The following is a 25284-nucleotide window of genomic DNA, read 5'->3' as shown; positions in this document are numbered from 1 at the left end:
CATATATAGAAAATAAATTCCAAGGAGAGAAAGTTAAACATTCCCTAAACTCCACTGCTTTATGGAATTCTTTGTTTTCACTCTGAGAACACCTCTGCAGTTAATTTTTTTAGGGAATATCTCTAAGCCAAATGCAGTGTAAATAAGGGTCTAAATCAATAAGCCAATCAGTGGCTTACCTAATTAATATGTCTTCTGTGGCAGAGGATGTTTATTTCTTAGTGCTGAGATAGATATGTCAGAGGAACATGAGCTGGTCACCCAAGAAGCAAAGCGTTGTTGTAGTTTGGAAGCAGCACAACATTTTTGTTACATATGTAAGAAGCAATCACTTGATTTTCCCCAAAAAGCATGCCCCAAGCAGCATTCAAGTAATTGCATTGGAGATAAATGTACATACAAAAGATGACAGAAGAGAAACTTGGACTTATTCCCTCAGGCCCAAATAAACACACAAGGGCTAGTGGCCACTTTCATAGCATCATTAAGTTTGGAAAACATCCTTGAGATCATTGAGTTGAGCCTTTGACCAAACACCACTTCGTCAACTAAACCACAGCACTAAGTGCCTCATCCAGTTCTTTCTTAAATACTTCCAGGGATGGTGACTCCACCATCTCCCTGAGCAGCTTTTTGCAATGCTTGACAAACCTTTCAGTGAAAGAGTTCCTCCTGATGTCCAACCTGAACCTTCCCTGGCCATGCCCTCCTATCCTGTCACTGTTTGCCTGGGAAAAGATGCCAACACCCTTGCTACATCTTGCTACACCCTCCTTGCAGGCAGTTGTAGAGAATGGTCAATTCTCTTCTGAGCCTCCTCCTCTCCAGACTAAACCCCAGCTCCCTCAGCCACTCCTTGCAGGACTCACTCTCCAGACCCTTCCCCAGCTCCACTGCCCTTCTCCAGACCTGCTCCAGCCCCTCAGTGTCTTCCCTGAAGTGATGGGCCCACAACTGGACACAGCACTCGAGGTGGTGCCTCAGTACAGGGGACAATCCCTGCCCTGCTCCTGCTGGCCACACCATTCCTGATCCAGGCCAGGATGCCACTGGCCTTCTTGGCCCCCTGGCTCATGTTCAGCAGCTGCTGACCAGCACCCCAGGTCCTTTGGTCCTGGGCAGCTTTCCAGACACTCTTCCCCAGCCAGCAGCGCTGCAGGGGTTGTTGTGAGCCAAGAGCAGGACCTGGCCCTTCACCATATTGAACCTTACACCATTGGCCTCAGCAAATCAATCCAGCCTGGCCAGATCCCTCTGCAGAGCCTTCCTGTCCTCCAGCAGATCAACACTCACATACAACTTGGGAGTCTTCTGCAAACTTATTGGGGGTGCACTTTATTATTCCCTTTGACCAGATCATCTACAAAGAGAATAAACAGGACCAGGCCCAGTACCGATCCCTGGGGGACACCATGAGGACCAGCTACCTCCTGGATTCAGCAGCATTCCCCAACACTCTGGGCCCGGCTGTGCATCCAGTTCTTAACCCAGCAAAGGGTGCATCTGTCTAAGATGTGAGCTGCCAGCTTCTTCAGGAGAATGCTATAAAGTACTGAAGGCTTTACTGAAGTAAAGAACTTTGGAATACTGGAATTAAGTACAGACTTCCACATCCCCAGAACATTAAGGATTTATTTTAACAGACATTCTCTGAGACCTGGATCAAACCTTTACTTCTTTAAATTTACTTTCCCTTTCAATGTACCTGAGATTGGTCCTATCTCTCAGAACAGTTCAAGAACAATATAGGAAAGCAAAAATACATTTAACATGACATTTTCATTATCCTTATTTTCTTATACTTCATGTCTGTATTTCTGTAACTTTAGAGCTCTGTGATGTTTTTTTAAAATGGGAAATCAAGTCACCTGACTCAGAAGTAGAATACGAACCCGTATTTGCCACATCTTAGGCCTGAGCTCTAACAAGTTGGTTACTACATATTTTGTAGTTTGCACTGCAGACTTGTTTTTGTTTATGTGTTTAAATTTCCAGATTTTACTCTGCTAACTAATGAATATTTGTGAAACCTCAGAACATCTTACACTGCAATTTTCTTGGGTTTTGCCCAGTCATAGAAACTATTTTTCAAATACATCTGAGAGTCTAGACCATATTAAAAGAAGCCTGATTATTACTAACCCCAGCTTGCACAGTTGTCAAGACAACAGTGAATATCATCATTAACAGAAACTGTTTCTAGCAAACTGGAAATCACAGTTGAAGCTTCACTCCCTTGTTCATATTATCCAACACCATGTGCAAATATATGAATGCAAAAGAAAATTCTAAATGAACTTTGGTATCTTTTATACTGATTCAAACAGATAAGCAAACTCTCCCTTTTCAAAGTACGAATAAATATGTTTCAATTTTCCTTTAATAACAAGAAGACTACACAAAAATACTCAGCTTTAATTTTCACTTGCAAAGCTTTCACACGTACTGAGTGTTCACAAGACAGACCATATCTATATCCACCTACGAGTAGGACCCATTTACGTATTAACAGCTCACCAGCCTCACTGATTGCTCACTGCCTTAACCCACCATGGTGTATTACCAACTCAGTTGATAAGTAAGCAATTGTAACACTAGATTTGGAGTATGTTTTGTTTGAAATGCTATGGCTTCGTCACCAGGCTCATGAAATGCACACTAGACACAGGTCTAAAACACATAGTAACATATACACAGTGCTCAAAAGCAATCTACCACCTACTGAGTGGTGATACTCCGAAGGGTTGGGCTGCTGTGGACAGGCTGGAGGAACAGGCCTAAAGAAACTACATTAAAAATAAACAAAAAAAACAAACAAAACCACCACTGTATCCTGCCCCTGGGGAGGACAACCCCAGGTACCAGTACAGGCTGCAACCAGCCAGCTGGAAATCAGCTTTGCAGGAAAGGCCCTGGGGGTCCTGAAGGACAAGATGAACCATGAGACAGCCCTTGCAGCAAGGTACAGCATTGCCTGCAGGTTGAGAATGGAGATTCTTTTCTGCTGCCCAGGACTGGTGAGACAGATCTGGAATGTTGTGTCCTGTGCTGGGTTTCCCAGGCCAAGGGAAAGGGGGATGCACAGGAGCAAGCCCAGAAAGGGGCGCTGAGGTGATTAAGGGACTGGAGTTCCTACCATATGAGGAGAGGCTGACGACCTGGGGACATGCAGCCTTGAGCAGAGAAGGCTCGGGGGGGAATCTTATCAAAATGTATAAATACCTGATGGGAGGGAATAAAGACAACAGAGCTAGATAGTTCTTAGCAGTCCCCAGGCAAAGGGCAAGAAACAACAGGCACATGCTGAAGTGGAATTCTGGTTTAAAAGAAACAAAGAGCTCGGAGAGTGGAGCGGGGGCAGTGTTGGTGGCTTTTTTGTTTGAGTTTTGCTGCTGTTTAATGTGAGGAGTTTGCCTAGACAGTCTGTGAAACATCCATCCTTGTTGGACACAGCCCTGAGCAACCTGCTCTACCTGACCCTACTCTGAGCCAGAAAGATGGTCCAGCTCAATGATCTCCAAAGCAGAGTATACGCAAGACAAGCCACGTCAATGGTAAATATGTCAGAAAATGTTTTCTGTGCAAATAATAAATGCTTTAAAAAAATTAAGTAGTCTTTATTTCATCCTTACATGTTCGTGGGTTTTTTTTAATTTCCATTCTTGGGTGTGTTCTGTAATGCACATAAAATATTAGGATAGTAGTAATACATGTATAAACATACAAATATGGGGGAAGCATGCTCAAAAATATTTTTCTGGCATGCAATCAATAAAATGCAGAGACCCCAGGTTTAGATCATCTTCAGCCTCCCAATTTCATCAATTCTGATTCGCTCCCTTGATGACAACAGTGAGTGCCTGTACACAGAGTGAACAGATTCAGCAGGAAAAAGAATTCCTGCCAGCCTATGTCTGCTGCTGTCTGAAATTTGTCCTTTTTAAACCCAGTAACTTACTAAACCTTATCTTTGCAATTTGTTACTACCTAATTTGATATTAATAACTGAGTTTGGATTTCTGACACACTTCCCCTAAAAGTTACTTTATAATTTGAGGGGGCAGGGGTTTCATTATTGTTTGCTTAATTTTAAGACTCCTGAAGGCTACTCTACCCTACTTCCCCAGAGGAAAGGTTACTGTAGCAGTTCACAATCTGGTTTCACCACCTATGAAAAGACTATCAGTGTCAGCACCCAGCTACACCACTTCCTGCTCCTCAAATACTTGTCTCCTTGCAGCAGACAAACCAGTCCTCCTTTAAATTCTAGATTCTGATGATTTGGATCCAGATTTTTCTCAGTGATTATACATCAAAACCAAATTGAGCTGTGTTTAACAAAAGATCAGTGCTTTTACTTATGCAACCTGACATTATAGGTATATAGCTATTATTTTTCTGCCAAATTACTACATAAAATACCCAATTAATTTATCATATACACATTCAAGGTAAGCAAAGCAATAGTCTGTCCACTTATAAGCTCCAATTCAAAAAAACTAATGGATTTTTATTGTTTACTTCAGCTTTGCAGCTGCATTGAAATATAGTAATACATAAAACATTTGGAGTACATTAACAAAATAAGCAAAACATTAACTGAATTGAATGCTTTATGATTTTATGTGCAATCACAAGTAAATCAAATTCCTACAATACCACTCTTTATATACTGAATAATGGCAAACTACTATCAGCTCATTATCTCATTCAAAATCTAAAATAAACGTAAAGTAGAAGTAGAGGAAGTTCATAGGCATTGTAATAATTTCAAAACCCTTCAGAAAGTTTATTTGGCATACATCTATATAATAAACAAGAAAGATAATTTTCATGTAGTCCTTAATTTGAATACTGAAGAGCTGGAAACAGAACAAACCCTTCTTGGATATTAATACTTGTTTATGCAGAGCACAGTGATACTCATAGACTAGAAGTGTACTGAAACCCATATTAAATTGACCATTTTTCTCAAAGATGAAGTTAAAATGGAAGGTCTCGTTCCAAACAGGAGCACTGGGAAAACGTGTTCATTGTATTTCTCATCTGGCAGACCAGTAGTACCACTCTGGGAAATCAGAGAGGATTTGGGCAGACTGCCCACTCAACTTAAGGCTCATCTGAGATCCACATATATCCACTTAGCTATCCAACTAGGATTTTTTGCTGCTGTTGCTTTCATGAACACATGATTTTAGTGCTTTTGTGCAATGTGCAGCCCTCTCCACAAGCTTCCCTTGTCCAAAAGAGGCAGGCACCTCATAATACTAAGGTCAGCAAATCTATGTCCTCCCATGCCTGGTCCAATGTCCACTCTTGTCATGGAAAGGAAAAGTGAACTTGAATCTATAAAAATGTACCATTTGAATTACATATGTATAGATAATCTTGGGATCCAAACAGAAAAATGCAGCCACCCAGTAAATGAGATGATTATAGAGCAGTTAAAAGAACCCTACAACCTAAAATACCACGTGTCTTTTACACACATTTAGAAAAGTATGTACACCTACATGCATACACCTCTCTAAACATTTTGCACCTTCCATGTGGCACTCAAGTATGTTATAAAAACACACTACAGTATAAATTGAGTAAGTCAGGTATTTTCTTTGTCTCAAAATAAAAAAGCAGCTAAGGAAACAACCAACCATATAATACTGACTGCAATTAAGAGAATTCCAGCACTGCACAATATCTGTCACTCTTCACAATCAATAGCTATTTCTCAGAATGGCTTGTACACTAGCAAAAATACCCAGGATACAAATTTATGAGATAGCAAAGTGCTTTTGCACAGCAAAGAAACACGAGAATCTTCTAAACAGGCTTTGTAACAGAAACATGACCTTTGAAATGCCAAAGCTCCCCTTGCCATTCAATGTTGATCACCGAAGAGCTGTCAGCTCCCAAGTTTTTAAAATATTATCCCTGCTGAGTCATGTATTGCAAAACGTCACAAACCTGAACACTGTTACAGGACAGAAGCAACTTGAAATCCAATTTGTTGGAAATACTAAAGGTAGCTTCATTTGCCAAAAATTCTCCAAATCTCTATTTTAAACCACTCTCCATTTACTGATGCTGCATGCAAGATTTACATAAACAGACGACCAACCACACTGGGAGAAAACCCTAAACATATGAAGCAATACAAACATAAGGCAAAAATCACTGTTATAAAGGTGAATGCCATTATTTTTACAGTTATTTGTAGCACTGGTATTTGAAATGTTCAGTATACTTGCAGGTAAGAATACCTTTTCAAACAGTCAGTATACATGAGACGAGCATCATGAACATAAGTCATGCAAATCAAGTAATTCACACACATCCATAAATTTAATGGGACAACGGACATAGTCAAAGCAAAGAGGTGCATTTATCTTTTCAAGTAGATTCTTAGGGGGATTGTTGTTGTTTTTACTTTTTACTGCACTGCTTCAAGCGTAAGAAGTTACTCTGATATCAGGCAAGCGAGATGAAGCACTAAGTTTGCATCATTACATTTTACTATGCAATTACAAAACCTTTAAAAGTGAAGCTTATATAATTTTCTGATTCACAGATAAAACTATAAATAACATCTTCCTGATTATTCGCTGAGTTGCTTCAGAAAACCTGTCTTGGATTCCACCACCTTTCAGCACAGTATTCACTCCCTTTTCCAGGCACTATAGCTGGCAAGTTTCTTTGGAGTCCTGTACCCAAATACTCTGCAGTGCAAATAACGATGGCAGAAAATTCATCTTCTGACTAATTTTAACCTTTTCTATTAAGTATTAAGTGCAACAATATATTGATATTAAACAAAATATACATCTCTACAACACATATAGGACCAGACAGATTTCTCACATTCCATTATCAAAACCAAAATCATGTAATTTTGGTGATAAAATCAGAGTACACAGGAACTACATACATAAAAACCAAATTCAATTTAAAGCAAATACAGGTTTGTTCAAACACCATTGTACAATTGCTTTAACACTTATAGAATTTAGATGAACAATATTTTCATTCACTCACAGTTTAGTATAAATATAAAGCAAGGCACCCCTTAAGCATTTTAAATAACAAATTAAACATTTACATTTTTTACTGTGCAGTCAGGCTTAACATTTATGCAGCTTCAAAACCAAAGTACAGCCTCAAGGGAAGCCTCTCCACTGACAAATTAATACCTTAGAGAATAGAGCTGAATGGTGGCAATGAACTCATTTGTTCCCCCAATAATGAAGAATGACTCTTTCTTTACCACATCTGTGACTGTTGCTATGGTGACCCAGACTTACCTCATTGCTTCTCGAAGTGCTCCTCGCTCACTAAGAGTCGTGTGCTTGATGTCATCAAAATTATTTTCCAGTTTCTCACAGTTCTGCAACAAATGGACATATCCATGTAAGGCTCTTAAACAGTTCATTGTACATGTATTAACAGTATTCAGCATTGCACAAACAAAACTGATTTATGTTACCTCGAATTATGCATTCTGTTTTAATTACATGGGAGTCATTAAAAAGACATTGAGAACTCAGAATTAAAGTAAACATGAATCTTATTATATGGTTGTCATGGAAATCATTTTATACATTTTCCATAAAGAAATTTATAGAATTTTTACTTGTTCTCCCTTAAATTGTTTTTTTCATTTATCTCTATGTGAGGCTACAATGCTACTATAACACACAGAGAGGAGAAGAGAAACTTTAAGTAGCATTTTGGAATTATAATAAAAGTTATAAATTTTGTCCCAATAAAACAGGCAGTGTTGTTGGAACAAACCAGTCATGTTTAATTCCTATTTTATTTTGTTTTTAAAACACAACAGAAATTGAAAAGATTGTTTACACAGACCTCAACCACAATGTTTCTTCCAGATTAGAAATCACCAATATTTCTAAACATAATATGAGACCAACAATTTTGTCACAATAAATTAAGTAAAAACTTTGATCTATTCTGTAAATTATTACTAAATGTGTGACTGGTTCCATTACTTCAGATCACTGATCCTTTCCTTCTGCCACCACAAAGACAGTAAAATTGATTCAGAAGATGCCGGGAAGTGCAGTAATTTATGTCTGTGCAAAGTGAGTCTGAAATACCAGCGAACAACAATTCTCTAATCATCTGCAACTTCCACAGTATTTTTATATTCTCTTGAGAATATAAATACAAGAGGCTCTCAGTCCCCCTGTTCTCCACAACAACTTTCTCCAATACCAGAAGCTACCTCTGGGAGGCATAATTTTGCCATATGGGTTCAAAAGAAACAAGTTGCAGGCAGAACAGCTCCTACTGCAACCTCGAAGGCAGGACTGCCAGGTTCTATATGTAACCATAATTTTAAAGAAATTATCGGTACTATTATTTGGCCATATTTCTTTCATAGTATTTAATAACTGAATTAATTTTTACAACCACAACTTGAAACTAGTTATAATATGTACAGTAAGAGTTACCTGTTGTTTTTTATTTGCATTGATTCTTTGTTTTTATAATTACATTCAATCTGAGGCTACAAAAGCATTACTGAAAAGGAAAATATTAAATTCTTGTAAATGACCTAGCAAGATGTTTTAGCTTGTCCAATTAACATTAAAACCATCATTATTTTTAGATAAGATTATAGACCTTGTAACACAGTTTTCATGCTTTAACAATACATTTCTGAGCAGAAACATTAACAGAGCTACACATATTTGGATCTTTTGACACCTTTTTTCTCCTTTGTATAAACTACACGTCAAAGTAAGTCTTGTCCCAATTAAGTTAAAGTGATTTGTTTGCTTGTTTGTTTACATTACAATCAGTTGTCCTTTGCATAGCAAAGTCATATTCAAAGAGTCAAAGGGATTACAAAAGAAATATCCAAGCTGTACAATGAATTATTCCATTATTCAGATCACCATACACTGACATTCAGCTCCAAGCACAAACAGGCAGGCTAGCCATTTAAAATATATAAAAGAAAGCCAAATCAACAATACTAATTAATGAAGGATTCTCTATTCATCAATACTAAGATGCAAGTACCTGTGGAAGAAAAACTAAACTTCCCTTCCACCAGGAAAATAGAATCCAGAGGAAATATAATTTGGAATATTGCTCCAAGTGACAATGTTTTAACAATCCTGTGTCACCATGACAGGTTCAGAATATCTAAGCATCACACAATTCATTCTTGACCTTGTGATATAAAGCACATAAAAATGACAGACAATCCAAAGCACACAGATATTTATCAAACACAACTAACTCATCTCAAGATTGCACAAGTTAAAATAACTGGTCCTGTCCATGTAAAAAAATGCTGAAATAAGTTCAGTTGCTATTTGTCTATATAAACCATACTGTGTTAATTGGCTGAAGGACAATAAAGCTGGCCCATATCTAAAGAAAATACTGTAATTATTTAGCCTTACAAACAAAATACTCCATCTCAACTACACATCCAATATAAGAATGAACAGATGAACAGATAACCCAGAACAAAAAAATACCAAAAAAAAAACCCCTCAAAGAATAGATGCTGTACCAATTCAATTGGCAAGAAGATGAACTTACCTCTACCATTTCTGAGAACTGTTTCTGGACAGTATCTTTCTCAGCTACTTTCAGCCAAATAGCTCTCATGCAAGGTACAGTAATTGGAGAGTAAACCATAGAGTCATTAGAAGAAAATGAGCTAAAAACTGAGCCAGAAGCAAACTCGTGAAGGAGAATGACCTCACAGGACCATGTCATCTGTTACTGTATTTGTTCTGAACAGAAGAGTAAGAAAATGCTGATCATACCCACTGCTTTTCCACTCATTCAAGCATGCTTGATCCTCTCAGAGGAAGGAGAAAAGGGTGTCTGAAATAGCAAATATAGGTGTAGCTACTGGTGCATAGATGGCACTTTGTATGTCTGAGTGTCAGCTCACATGCAATACTTGTAGATCATCTGAAAGGATATCAGTTTCTGAGAAAGGCTACCAACACCAATGAAATTGTAAGCATGAGAATACTCTGAAGAATGTGTCTGGGAAATAAGGAAACCTCATTAGACCCTGACTACAGTGAGTTTTACATTCTGATGTATTAAATCAGTAGCAAAAAGTGATCTCGTTCTATTATCCATGCTACCAAATAATTTATACGTATAACCATATTACATAGGACAGTGTATTTTGCCCCATAATACATAAGAGATTTAAGTCTAATGAGCAATTCAAGTCCAAGGTGTTTCTTTTTGAGCAGCAGCTAAAGTAAAAAATCAAAATGTAAGCAATGAAAAAATTGCTTTTGGCGGCTCACTGCCAAGTGATTTTTTGTGGGTATAGATAGTCTGGAAGTTTTAATTCTATGATTCAATCATTCAGAAGTCCGTATGTTATCATTGTTGGCAGATCTGCAGCTATACATGATACTAAATTAAATATTCCCCTTGAGAAGTTTGAGAGGAAAAATAACTACAGAGTTGCAATTAGGGACATGGTCATTTTAAGTCAAAATACCATTACATGGAAAAAAAGCCACATAAGTCTAAATACTGCTTCTTATAGGATTCTAAGATAAATACTTGGAACTCTTTTACTGTACCAAAAAGCCAGAGTGGTAAGCAAGTATTTATATTTTATCTATAAATAAATGTCTTATTTATCATATGCGATCTTAAGCTTCATGACAACTAGTTAAAAATGGAGATGTGGACTGGATATTCACAACTATCTGTGACATCACACACAGTTTACTGGTAAAATGTAAAACCAGAAATGAGAAAGATGAATAATGAGCATATAAAGATGAGCAAGAAGGAAGATTAATGAACAATCTGAAAATCTTTTCCTCTCATAACCACAAAAATACGATTTTTTTTTCCTGCTACAATTTGTTTTTGTTAATAAAATAAACTGCAAGCCTTGGGAGCAAAGACTATGTGCTCACAATTCTGTATTTTCAGTTATTTTAAGTGACAAATCCAGAGTACTCTGACACTGATTGAAGTAATGTCCTGGTTTAGGGAAAATTTGGGAGAAAACTTCCATAGGGATCCCTCTAGAAAGCAGATTCAAGCAGCCCCTCCACCAACTGGTTCAGGAAAAGATTTCCTTGGAGAAAAGTGGAAAAAACTGTTTATTTAACAAGCAAAGTATCTACAAGCATAAAAATGAATAATAGTAAACAATGAAACCTCTCTCTATTCTGAAGAGATGACCCCTTGTTGTGGGGTGTAGCTCGGCTCGCTCAGTCTCTTAGCAATCCCTCCAGAGATGGAAAGTGCCGAGGCCCAGGCCCTGGTGGGCCACAGGAGTGAGCTCCTGGGGCTTGGCTGGGGTTTCAATCCACAGCAGGTTTGAACAGATCCAAGGAAAAGGAAAAAACACAGTCTGGGGAGCTTCTCTGCCTCAGCTAGCTACAAACTAAGTCAAAGCAAAGGAGAGCTCTGTCCCACTGTCTGTCCATGCTGCAGACACAGTCTGTGAGAGAGAATGCAGAGGAGCAAGTGCCATTTCTGAGCACAAACTGTGCCACCTTCTTCCTCCTTCACTCTCGAGCCAGCCTTAAAGGTGCAGAACTTGATATCCAGCTTAAACAGAACAGTTAACTGGGGATACAAGCATCATAAAGTCACCCCAGGACAAGTAACCATCTATCTCAAGTAAGAACAGAAATAAAGAAACCCTCTAGTGTTAAATAAAAACCTAGGATATTCTGGAAAAAGTGAGGTTACACTTTTTTAAACCCATCTCTCAACATTCATCAGCTTAGCTTTCTTGCATATATTTTTGTCTTGGATGAAAAAGCCCTTTTTGTTGACTTATGGGAAAAGCAATTGTTCATTTGGCCCCTTGAGTCAAATGAAGAACTTGGCAGAAGTAGCTCAGAAGCCAACAGCAGTCTATTGCCTGGTGTCACCACTGAGGATGTCCCTAAATCACAAAAGCACTGCTGCCTCTGCTCTGCCACAACAGGAGTAAGAGTCATTCTTGAGAAACTATAACTCAAACTTGTCCATTCTGTGATACAGTAGGGCTAAATATGACCCCACTCCCATTGAAATCAACCATAAATCTTCTAAGCATCAAAACAAGAGTGGGATTACACTAAGCCATATCTTGCTACTTTAAATCTATCCTGAAATACTTCATAGAAGACTTTCAAAATTACAGATAACATCTCTACACACATTTTGAGATAGTTAAGAAATAAAAACCTTTTGTACTAACAACAGTGTAAGACCTATTCTAAGGCAGCCTGCACCACTGAAGTTGAGTAGATCTCTTATCCTTGTTGCTACACTGCCAAATTAAAAGCCCTACTTGAAATACTGTCTCTATTCCGTGAAAGAGGTTTTTAAGGTTAGCACTATGATTACTGAATTCTCGGAATTCATTGCTTCTGCATGGTTTTAGAAAATTTTCTTAGAAAGCTTTAGTAAATCTCACTTTTTTAATGTCAAACATTGTGTTTATTAAACATAAGGAATGTACAGCAATTGAAAGACAGAACAGCTCTCACTTATTCAGTTCAAATTTACTATTACTACTAATACTAAAACAAATTAATTTTTCCCATTTTCTTCTTTACATTCCATGAGAAAGATTCCTACAGTATGCTGTGTCAATTTCCAACTCTTTATGCAGACAAATTTAATTTATTAATTTATTAAGTGTATTTGTACCTAGATTTCTGAGTCCTTAAAATGAGACAACCTGGTCCAAATTCTGAAGGATTTACTAGCTCACTCTGATATTTTAACTCATTATGTTTAAGAAGGTAGGTTCCAACAACAGATCACCTAAACTGTTGGGGACCTATAAAATCTACTGTAAGTACCTACATCCAGGCCAAATTCAGCAGGAAGATTCTCAAATTCTAGTCCAAGAAGTCCTTAGAACTGCAAGTTCCACACATGTTACAAGGGTGACCACATCAGATAGCTCTTTTGAAAATGTTGCCCATACTGTAGAAGTGACCTCGTTTAAAAAAGTTGTTACAGAAAAGCTGACTATTTTCAGGGGACTGTGTAAAAAAGTGTAGAAAGATGATTTTCATATTGATCTTCTTATTGATATATGTGAAGTGTTAACACAAATAATCAGTTTTTCCAGAAATGTGAATTATTTCATCAGCAGAAAACTTCAGAAATAAAGAATTTGTGTTTTATAAACCTAAAGCAACACCATAATAGTAATCTAAACTGTAATATATTGCTGCAAGGATAATTATTAAGGGAAAACACAGCTGACATTTTCTGATTTATGCACACAATCAGAGATGGAGTCCAAGGACTGTGACATAATTATCTTCATGCTAACAATTTTTGTAAATCTCTTGACAGAATTTTAGCTAATTTTAAAATGCCTTCTGAAGATTAGCACTTAAAACTGTTGGGGAAAATAGCACAATTTATTAGCAAGGGTATAATTGTAAACCTTCCAAATACTCATTGTGAATATCATTTAGACAGTAACTCCTGCTTTAGCAGCTGGTATATAAGACTCCAGTTTATGGAATCTTGAAACAACAGAGAGAGTAGAATCTAATTAAACAGGATTACATGCCAAAGAAAAATATTAAAAACAGGCTAATAGTCAATTGTTATGAATTTGAAATATCACATCTTTTGATGTGAACTGTGCTTTATTTCAATGAAACCTAAATATTCTTAGCAGACTCCTCTCTTGATTTGGAACAGACTGTCTTTCTATAGTGAAACAACACAAAAAGCTAAATGATTCCATTGATCTTCTCTCAATGACTTAAGCTCCCATCTGCTATAGGGTAAAATGACTTACATATATTGCATTTATTCTAATGTTATTCAAGAGCCAATAGCTGTATTCCATACAGGAAGCCTCCTGAAACTGTCTTCATTCAGAGCAAATAAATAAAACTGATGCCATTTGCCAAAGGGCCTTACCTTAAGAGCAATCTTAAAAACTAAACATGTTAAAGGACTGTTTGATCCTTCTGTAACATATTACCATCCTTGCACTGTCTGCTTACTAAATTTCTTCTTCCTGTTTGTTGTGACTCATTCTCAAGGGGTTATTTTTCCAAAAAGGGGGGAAGAGCAGCTTCAAACTGCTAACTGACCAGTTGTTCAAAACAGTAAAACACATCCTTTAAAAAAAAATTTAAATACATACATATCCCCAATATCTGCAGAAAGTATATTGAGCCCTCAGGTATTTACATAACATTTGACTGCATGCCATTCATAATACATGAACATTTGTTATAACATTTTCTATTATGTGATACAGCCAGACAAGATCTTAGAAAAATATAGATATTAGTACATCCAAAAACGTAGAATTCCAACAGAAAACCAGCCTAAGTGTTAGTAATCAAATAAAAATCAATAGAAGAATCATTAAATAGAATTGTGGGAGGCTTTAATCAATGCCTTATTAGCATAACCATGTTAATTTTCTCAGGGTTTTTTTAGCAGTATATTAATTTAAGGCACTAAAAATAGCACACATGCAAACTCAAGAATAAGTATCACATTTTCTCCACAAGCCAGAATGTATTGCTAATCTAGGATTGATACCAGGAAATACTGATGTATGTGCTGTTTTCTGATACTGCAAGTGTGGAGTTTTGTTAATAATTATTACCGAACTACGACAGTTAAAGCAACTGGAAATTTTGAAATGAAAGCAGACAATTTTGGATTTTTTTAACTTTTCCCAGTTTAAAATATGGCACACTTAATCTTGAAGACAGGTAATAATACAGAAGTTAATTACTTGTTAAACACAGTTAACACTTAAGTTTGCAATTTTACTGGGCCTGTGAAAGATGTTCAGTGCAGAGATGGCATTCTGCTAACTTCCTCTTCAGGCTGTTTCACGCACAAATTTCAAGCAGCAAATTTATCACAGCCTTCATGTTCACATAAGGGTATGGTATCTTGCTTGAATTCAACCTGCTGTTGTCAGAGCAGATGCAGACACCACGTGTTTTGGCAAGGGATAACACATCAGATAGTAGTGATACAGGGAGGGTGAGAAAAAACATTCTGAAAGGACCAAGCATGCAACACAAAGAACAGTAGACCAAGGAACTCAAAAGAATAAAGAGTTACAAAAGATACGCAAGAAGCGAGAGGCACAGCTGGAAATAACAGTGGAGCAGAGAACACAGGTGATGCCACTAACTAGACATGACAATTCATAATGCTCCTTTCTCTTGTGGCTCGGCTTTAAAAGACAGAAAACTTTCAGGGGCGGGGAAAAAAAAAAACCTTTGCCTCTCACATTTTCCTCTCTCTTTGCAAAACAAATGTTAAACTTAATCAGCAGATGAATGAGAAGACTTGGCGACAAACCACTGGTCCCCCTGTATCTGAAGGGACACTTGCAATACTGCTTCCCTTTATGGGACAGGGTTCTGTAGCAGGGAACAACACACACCATGATATCAAAAGCTTCATCTAAATACTGTCTCTTTTTTAATGTGTTTGTAGTCCTGCCTTTTTCCTCTTGGAGAGCCTGGTATTCTCAACATAAATTTACAATCCAATTCTTTAAGAGCATGACGCTTAAATAAAGAGACACGGGCTCTTCACAGAATTTCTAAATATACTATTTCTACTTGATACTGAAAATATAACTAATGACTAAGAAAAAAAATATCACAAATGCTACACTCCTTTCCCCCCCTATTACTTTCACATACCTCAACCCTGCTTGCTTTTCCCTTGGGATTCTTTACTCTGCTTAGGCAAATATTCCATTGACTCATTGAGATTAAATAAAATGAGAGTATGCAGGTAAAGACCGGACTCATATTGAGAATTAACATTTACAGAGCTCATAACCTGGGAGACAAGGAAGAATCTTTAAAATGTAGGTAGAACTGTACTCCTAAGGAACAGATTATGTTCTTGACCTTCAACAAAGAGCATAAGGAAAAACACCCAAAAGCCCTTGCTCTTTTAGAACACAAATGATCAAGAATTTAAGGAATTAACCCCACATATTTGAGAGTACTAACTCAGAGTTAGTAACTAACTCTTATTTTTCATGCATAGCTAAAGAATTATTGAAAATTTTTTTTTTTTTAATTGAAGTTACAATTAAATGCTTAAACACCATCCTGAAACAGTATGTTTGCCTTATGTAAAGGAATAAAAGCAAATTTTATGTAATAGGCTTGCTCCCTTAGCCCGAGATGCTACCTCTCATCTCTTACATGGCACATTTTATTGTCCAACAGCAGTATTTTTCAGACAGACCACAACAAAACATTTCTTTTCATTGTACTGTTGCTTCAGTATTTAAAAAAAAGTAAATAAAAAATTTCCCAACCAGTTCTGCAGAAGCTAATCTGCTTCAGCTATTTCTCATAGTTTTGCAAAACATTCTTCCCAAAAAAAACTGGGTTTGGGAGGGCTAGAGTTAATTTTCGTCATAGCAGCTGCTCTGGGGCTGTGTTTTGGATTTGTGCTGAAAAAAGTGTTGATAACACAGGGATGTTTTAACTATTGCTGAACAGCACTCACACAGCATCAAGACCCCAAGTGAGGAGGCTGAGGATGCACAAGGATTTGGGAGGGGACACAGCCAGGACAGCTGACCCCAGCTGACCCAAGGGATATCCCAGACCATATGGAGTCAAGCTCAGCACATGAAGCTGGGGGACAAAAAGGAGGGAGGTTCAGAATGATCATGGTTTAGTGGGCATGGCAGTACATAGTGCAAGGCTGGAGTAGATCATCTTGGAAATCTTTTTGAACTTCAATGATTCTGTGATAGTGTTTGTCTTCCCAAGCCTCCATTATGTGCAGTGGAGCCTGTCTTTCCTGGAGGTGGCTGAATACCTGCCTGCCATGGGAAGTACTGAATGAATTCCTTGCTTTGCCTGCATATGCAGATTTTGCTTTACCTACAAAGCTGTCTATGTATCAACCCAAAAGTTTTCTCACTTTTACCCTTCAGATTGTCTCCCCCATCCCACAGGGGCCAGGGCTGTGTGGTGCTTAGTTGCCAGCTGGGGTTAAACCACAACGGCGAGGTCATACTGGGGTCCTTCTCTCCTAATCCTACAGACCACATCTTAGATCATGTCTTTCTATTGCCAGTTATAGAAACATGTGCACCACCCCTTCCACATACTACTTACTAAACTGTGTGCTCCTGATCCTTTCCAACATCTAAAAAACTTATATAAAATAGTACTTAATTCCCTTGGAAAGAGACTGAAAAGATGCTAAGTACAATACTAATAGCTGAGGAACTGTACCAAGGGACTCATACACAGGACTTGTGACTTCTGGGCTCCACGCAACCCAATGCTTCTGTCTGGCAGGAGTGGGGAAAAGCCCATCCTCTGTCTGCTTGGCTTAGGAGAAGAAAACAGTAACATGTGAAATACTTCAATGCTGTGACTGAAAGAGTTACACAAAAATATTACTAAGATACCACCAGGTATGTGACCAGGTGAATTATCCAGAGAAGAGTATATACACTTCTATTCTGGCTTACCATGTTATCTAAAATTAGCATCAGTATCACATCACTACTTAAATAATAATGAAAAGAAGCAAAATTGGAAACTGAGACTAAATTTCTTCAGAGGAATCATTGGAAATACTCAATTCACTTGAGAAGTGTCTATCCAAATCAACCAGTGTCTATCCAACCCTTGTATCAAGACTTGGTGCAGTTGTGTTACGTGCTGGCATTGTGTTTCAATTTTTCATCGCTATCCACAGCTCATGAAAGCCTGAATAATACAAATAGTAATAATTAAATATTTAATAAATAATAATAAAATCTGAAGTTCATTCATGAACTGTGGACACCATATGCAAACACCTAACAAAATGTTACCTCACCTCTTATGTTTTTAACTATATAACTGAGAAGCAACTGTAGGTGACAGGAGACATGCCAAGAGAAGATATATAAATGAGCTGACAAATCACATCTCTCCAGAAAAAAAAAAACAGGCTGTAATTTCTCTTCTATTTCCATTTTCTTTGAGATTCAGAAGACATGTCCTTGCTCTGAGATGCCCAGAAAAGCCAAGTATTTAAGCACATTTTATATTAATTCCCTTCTAAAATAGTTAAATGAGCTATTCTGATAGAATTTCCTAATATTTTCTTTGTCTTCAAAATACCATCTAGAAAAAAAAAAACTGTGCAAAGACTACTATAATTACATGTATCCCTTACTGTGCTTAGCAGTAAACCTTACTGCAAAAGATACAGTAAGACAACAACCTCAGACTCTGTAACATACACCAAGTCAGAAAAAACAAATAGAAGTGCAAAATAAAAAAAAGGAAAGCATGAATAAAAATGCAGAAAGACTCACAAAGCTGTTTAAGAGTCAACACAACTATCTATTTTTAAATATCATACATCAAGCCAAGTTAGTCAAAACAAAAGCTTACAGTCACTGCAAAGAAGGCGAAAAGTCATGTCTTGGCGGGGAGAGTGTGGGAAAGGAGCAACAAAGTAGGACAGTACAAACACCTAAAATGTTTTTTCCCTCTCAAAGGCGTATTCAGAAAATCAGAGGTATGAGGCTATTACAATGGCTGCAGATCCCATGAAGTTATCACCATCTGTTGTGCCATCTATTTACAGACACACAGGCATAATAAAACATTAGGGAAAACTGCTCAAATAAGTGCAACCTTCTTTGAAGACACTATGCATGTTTAACAAGCTTTAGAATCTTCCAAAAGAAATTTAAAAAAATAAATGGTATTGATTTATTTTCTGTAAGAAATTATGTGAACAAGGACTTTCCTATACACAGAAATGAACAGGGCTTATGTGTAGCTACATCTTTCAGCAAGGCATTCAAAAGAGCATTAAGAGAATGCTGCTGTAATGCTGCTTGTTTATTCACATGTAGCTTGAGAACAACATCTAGGATAAATACATTGCCTCAGGTCTCAGTTCCATTTACTGTGTTAGAGAGAAGAGCTCTAACTACTCAATACCTCACTATCGCACTATGCACTCTTCTAGTTCTGTATCTCATTTACTGTCCTTTTTGTAAGGTTTTCACTTTTTCAGAAGCTTTCATGTCTCAATCTGAATAGTTTTCTTCTCCCAAAACCTTCTGGTCTGCCCTCAGACAGCTCAGGCTGCTGTTTTCCCCTTCTTGTCAGTCTCTTTAAAATCGCTATGTTCAATCTGAGGTGAACAATACGAACATGCCCCAAAGCACTAGCCAAGCACTTTCCTAACAATTCCCAAGCAGTCAGGACCGTATGGAGCCAAGAAACACCAGAAGAGAAGTGCAATGCAAGACTCCTCGATCTGAACGTGGCTTAGCACTCATTGGAGGAGTCTAATTTGGGTCCCACAAACAGTGCTCAAGACATCTGGACCAGGTACCACAGCTCCTGAGCTAATTAAATGGGTCTTAGCCAGAAAATTCTGACACAGAATTTTCCTCACATTGCTATGGTATTCAAGCCATAAATGGCTCCAACTATTCCAAGTGAAGGCCTTTTAGTTCCCTGAACACTGCATAGGACAGACCTGACCCTGCTTACCATGTTTAACTTGTAGAGTATGAACAACCCACTCCCCCACAAGCAACCAGTGTTTGACCCAGCTCCCTTATTATAATCACCCAAATTTTTTCAATAAAATGCAATAACCTAGTTTTGAAAATGCTATTTACAAACAGACAGATTGAATAATTTCTAAATAACACTGAAACTCTTACTTTAAATTATTTTTCCTCTCTGGGAACATATTGGACTTATTAATCAGTCCCCAGCTCCTCAGTGTCACTGCTACTATTGCATACGTGCAAACAGAGTAATAGGAATGAACAGGATGATGCAAATCAAAAAGAAACAAAAATCATCATTCTTTTAACATCATTACCAAATTTCTCCCTTTTCTTCTTGAAGTCATTTTTATCTCTGATTTTTAATTCTTATTCCTATGCAGCAGTTTCCCTGTTTCCCTTGTGTATATACTGTTTGAGCTTTCAATTTTTAATTTTTCTTCAATAGTGCCCTATCTTTTCTATTTTTTTTTCATAACTTGGTTTTTTTTATCTCCCGCTCTTATTTCCTCATGCTTGTTTACTTTTTCTCCCCTAGCCCTTACTAATTATTTCATGTCTCTTGGTCATTTAATTATGTGTCATTGCTTTTCCTTTCTTACATTTTTATATTGCATTCCTTTATTCCACTCCTGCAGCTCTCTCATTTCTCTGTGCTTGCTTAACTATTACCCAAATGGCTCCAAGCAGGACACACTCAAACTGAAGAATAAATAAATTAAAAGAAAAATACTATCTGTGGCCATGCGGTGTTGCCTAGCAACGCCCTTTACCTCTCCACAGCTTTTCTAGAGCCCTGGTGGCAACAGAGCTTTTCAGACTTACTGCTACAAATATATGCAAGATCCTTCTCACACTGTTTGGCCATTCACTGACAAATAAATGCAAAGGAAAACATAAATAAGAAAAACTCCAGAGAAAGCACCAGCAACAGCCCAAGAAATGGCCACCTACTCCGATGCACGCTGCCCTCTTGTCTCTGATGTACTCTGTAAAACACGTGCAACTTCTATGCCACTGCTGTTCATTAATACAACTACTGTTACAGTCTTTGAGAAACAGAATGTAAATAAGATTTCTTATGCAATTAAAATGTGTAAAATTCAACCAACTTTTAAATAGTTACTGTGAATGCATTACTGGCTGAGATTCACTGGCATCTTCTGAAAGCTTTACACTAAAAAAATAAAGATAGACTGCAGATTGTATAGGGTAGGAAAAATAGTCCAAGCACGGTCAAAAATGTAGTGGAATTATAAGGAAAGTGAAGTTTGTCCCCAAAAATTATAAATTCAATATTAAAAGACTGACAATGTTTATTATTGCTAATTACTTCAGACATGACAGAAATGAAAGCAAAGTGAATTCTCCCCCAACATTTCTCTTTTAAATGCAAGTCTATGGACTCCGTCTTCAAAAGTTAGAACCAAATGCTCATTAAGTCCACACTTCTCAAAGTATTGATGATTCAGCAGAAGCTAGACTGAGTTTCAGAGATACTAAGCTGGTTTCACCAAGTCTTTTTTTTTTGTTCACAGCAGTGAAAGATTCCTTTCAACATGCAACCACCTCTGAGAAAGCAAGTGGATGAAATGATACTTATTCAAGGGACTAAAACTTTAAGGCTATTTGGAGTTTTGGAAGAGGAGTCAAAAACTAGAAATGCTAAAACGAAAGATAAATACATAATGTAGCTAAGGACAAACATATGATGAAGCCTCACAAAATGATGAAAATGTTAACACTGTATTTCTGAAGGGCATCAAAAATCAGAATTCTTGATTGGAGATTTTATATATAACTAAATCAGCCTCAAAGTAATTTGATGTCTGCATAGCACTTGCACCAGTAGCAAGTGAAAAGGAAGCAGATGAGCACACACCTTAAAAAGGTATTTAACTGCATTAATCTACATCTATCAGCTACAACTTGCTACTTAGTAAAGATCAGCTGAAAATGATCTGCACAAATAAACAAAGGACAGAAACTAACATTCAGGTACACAGTTAACCTCATTCCCACAGTAATGTCAGTAAAAATAAAAGGCTGAAGTAAGATCCATAGAGCTGGCTAGAGAACACAGAAGAACCCACAGATCATACAGACCATAAAACAAACACAGACATTGCAGAGTCAGGCACTTAAATTTAAAATGCTTAAAAAAGGTTACAAAACTTTATTTGGCTCCTGCACATACATGAATCAAACCCAGTTTTAATTATACAGTCAGGTGCTACTTTACATAGAAGTGTTTCATGACTTAGAAAACACAACAGAAAGGGCTCACCTAATCATTAGCCTTTCAACATTAGGGCTTAGTGTACAGCCTTGTTTACTGGCCACTAACCAGATCCTTATTTGAAAGCAGACCCATTTTTCCCCATGAACATTTAGGCAACGCTCATCACTATGTATCTGATGAGACTTAAAAGCAATTTATTCTACACACTATTAATTTTTCCTTTTAACAGGTAGCAATTGGCATAAAGAGTCAAATACCTGAGCATGCTCAGTCAGACCCCCACAGTCCAAAACATTAAAGCATACAGGAGACTAGAAGTGACAACTTGGACAATGACAGTTAACCTCTTGCTTTCACATTCAGTTCACATTCAGGTTTTCTTCCCCAGTTCATGGAACCATCACCCTCAGCTGATATTTCTAAATCCTCTTCTTGCTTAATTCCAGACGTTAGGCTCCTAGTCATTCTCATTCTCAGCCCTTGGCTGTACAGCCTCCTAATTGCTCTATTAAATTTATTCTTATCTTTTTTATTCTAAACTTCAGTGTCACACGGTTCTTTATGATGTTCTAGTTCCTTCTGTATTGACATTGCCTGTCGACTTTCTTGTAACATGTGCCTAATATTTATGTCATGCTCATTAATGAAAACTAAATGTTATGAATCTGAAGACTGATCCTTCAAAAAGCTCTGCTAAAAGCCCAGCAGATCTTTTTTAAGCACTTCTCACTCTCATTTCCTCTCTAGCCAGTTCCTTATGCATGCTACTATTCTAATCTAAGCAGATGACACTTCATTATTAATTGGCAAAAATAAAAACCCAAAACCCTTGTTAGTGTGTCACTATTTATCCCTAAGAATCAAGTCCAAACTCCTCGATCTGAATGTGGCTTAGCACTCTGGAGGAGTCTGATTCGGGTCCCACAAACAGTATTGGAGCTGTATTCTAGCTTCCATTTTTCTTCATGCATTTAATAAATCTCTGCTTCAAAATTTGTTTTCAAAGTATTTCATGCTGCCAATATGAGACCAGCAGAGAGAGAGTTGCCCATCAATTCTCTATCTTTTAACACATACAAACTGCAATGGCTATTCTTTAATCAAGAACTTGCTCTACTACAAAGCTTGTAATTTCACATGTCAATTTTTCTGTGATACTGTTATGGATGTTGTTCTGTCCTTTTGACTTCAAACATAAAACACTCCAAGTTTTCCTTCTGGCCTGTCTGGGGTAATTTCCACTTCTGCACTTTTCTTCCCATTTAGCCACCTCTTGCTTTATTCCCATTTTACTGAAACTAGGACAACAATTTACAAAGACTTCAGACAATACCTAAGATGTTTAATCTTATCTTCAGACTGACTTTGCTTGTTCTTTTCTTTTAGTTTAAATAGCTTAAGAATCTTCTACTATTTGTTTTAAATAGCTGAATAACCTTTTACTATTTGTTTTAATTTTGTTCACCCAGAGTGACTCAACTTGACTTTTGAAAGTTCTCATTTTTCCTCTGTACTTCCTGATTTGCCAATCAATTCAATTTTTTTCAACTACTTAAGGGTAATCTTCATAGTCTTAAAATTCTTTTTGTTTTACAGTTCAGTGTGAAACTATTCTTTACAAACTGAGATTCAAATTCCAAATAACTTTTGTATATTTCTGTTAATAATAATCTTTTCAAAATTAATGTCTTTGAACTGTTTAGCTCAGTTCAGAAGACTAAACAGTTTTTTTAACTTCTGATTTTGTCTAGAAAACAAATTTGGCAATTCTTCTATAGAATTTATATTGAACTAACTTAAAAAAAAATTGATGAAAATTATATTCTGTGTTTATTCTATGGCGTCATCAATTTGCTAAATTTAGGTGTAAAGTCCATTCAGATTCATAGCAGAACTGGTAAGAGTTGATACTGTTTTTAAAATTCTATGTTAGTGTTTCTGATTAAATGACTGGTACAAAGTTTGTCAGTTATCACATTAAAGAATGCTTGCATGAACCATTATTAGGATCTGTGGTTTACAGGCTGCATTTAAAAAGTCAAAGTGTGTTACAATCAATGACTTACCTCTCTAATAGATTACAATCAATTCTAAGTACAGAAAGTGGTGAGGATAAAAGAATGAGGATGGTGAACTTCAATAAATATAATTTCTAGTGTGTCTCCTGAGAGTTATACTGATCAGTAAAGGAAAGCAGGAGAAAGGGCAAACATTACAGAAATTCACAAAGGTGAAATATTCCTAAGCAAAGCAAATAAAAAGAAAAAAAAAATAAACCACAAAACCACAAACAAATAAAACAAAACAAACAAGAAATAAACAAAACAAAAACTCACCCAAAAGAGTGTTCTTAGCACTTTATGATCTTTATGATCATACCATGCCTCCCCCCAGTAGCCTGGAAATCAAAATCGTAAAAGCAGGGAAACTATGACACATACCTAGAGTAGATAAGTTTCTAAGTATAAATGAACTGCATAAACAGTGTGGGAATAAAACCAGAAAGTTATGCAAATTTAAGTTAAAAAGGAAGATGAAAAAATTGTAATATGATAGTAAGAAAACTGCTCTATATACATGAGAAGTGAGAAGAAAATGAAGAGAAGTACAGATTATGTACAACAAAGCAAATAAGTGATGCAGAATCAACAGCCCTCCCTGCTCTATTTATGAACACAGCATGGTATAGACATAACTACAACTGAAAAAAAAATATTTTTAGCAAAATCATGGGATTTCAGGCTTAAGCACAGAAAAAAAGAGGGTTGGTAACTTATTTTTTTTAATCTAACTGATGCAGCTCATGTATCACTGAATCACCGAAGAAGTAACTGAAGCAATGCATGGACCACTATGAATTGCACCCACTAGAAGGCTTGTGGTTCCAAAAAGTGAGAAGGGACAGATATAATGCTTCCCTTTACAGAAGGGAATTGGGGAGGAAACAAACCAAAACAGAAACAAAACAAAACCCAAACAAAAGAAAAATTAAAAAAAAAAAAAAAGAAAATAGAAAAAAAAAAAGTGAAAAATAGATATCATACCACAAGGCAGAGAAAATGGAGCACATACATTAAAACTTATATTCTGATAAAAAAAGCTTCTGTCTTTCAGAGGATGAATGAACCCAAGAATAACTGGCAGGGTAGAAGTGGCAAAACTAGAATAAACTTTTTCTTTTCCCCTAAGTATTCCACAGCACATTTTCTTAAGCCAACTAAAAATGTAGACTAGATTAAAAAATACCCTGTGAGTGTGCAACTAATGAAAAAACAACCCCAGGTTGTTTTCTATCACCAAAAAATAACCCAAATCAAGATGATTCGTGATTCACCCAACACCTCAGTGACTTGGTTAATTAGAAAAAAATTAATGTACTAATGGTTTCTGCTGTCATAATGTTTGGTGAAATAAGGGAAACAGGGAAGGAAGAGATATTAAACATTTCAAAAGGCAAGAAAAGAATTTCAAAATTGAACCAAACTAATGGGTC

At 36.8% G+C, this 25284-nt stretch overlaps 1 protein-coding gene across 1 annotated transcript in view; it reads right to left on the bottom strand.

Moving 5' to 3' along the window:
- Positions 1 to 25284, bottom strand: part of DPYD (dihydropyrimidine dehydrogenase) — a 344164-nt gene that overhangs the window by 288328 nt on the left and 30552 nt on the right. The window contains exon 3 of the mRNA XM_015635812.1: positions 7299 to 7381. Coding sequence (XP_015491298.1) covers positions 7299 to 7381 — 83 coding nt within the window. The remainder of the gene's footprint in view (positions 1 to 7298; positions 7382 to 25284) is intronic.

Source organism: Parus major, chromosome 8, assembly GCF_001522545.3.
Source record: "Parus major isolate Abel chromosome 8, Parus_major1.1, whole genome shotgun sequence".
In the NCBI taxonomy this organism is placed as follows: domain Eukaryota; kingdom Metazoa; phylum Chordata; class Aves; order Passeriformes; family Paridae; genus Parus; species Parus major.
Note: the sequence above shows the minus strand (reverse complement) of the source record. Positions and strands in the feature narration are given on the sequence as shown.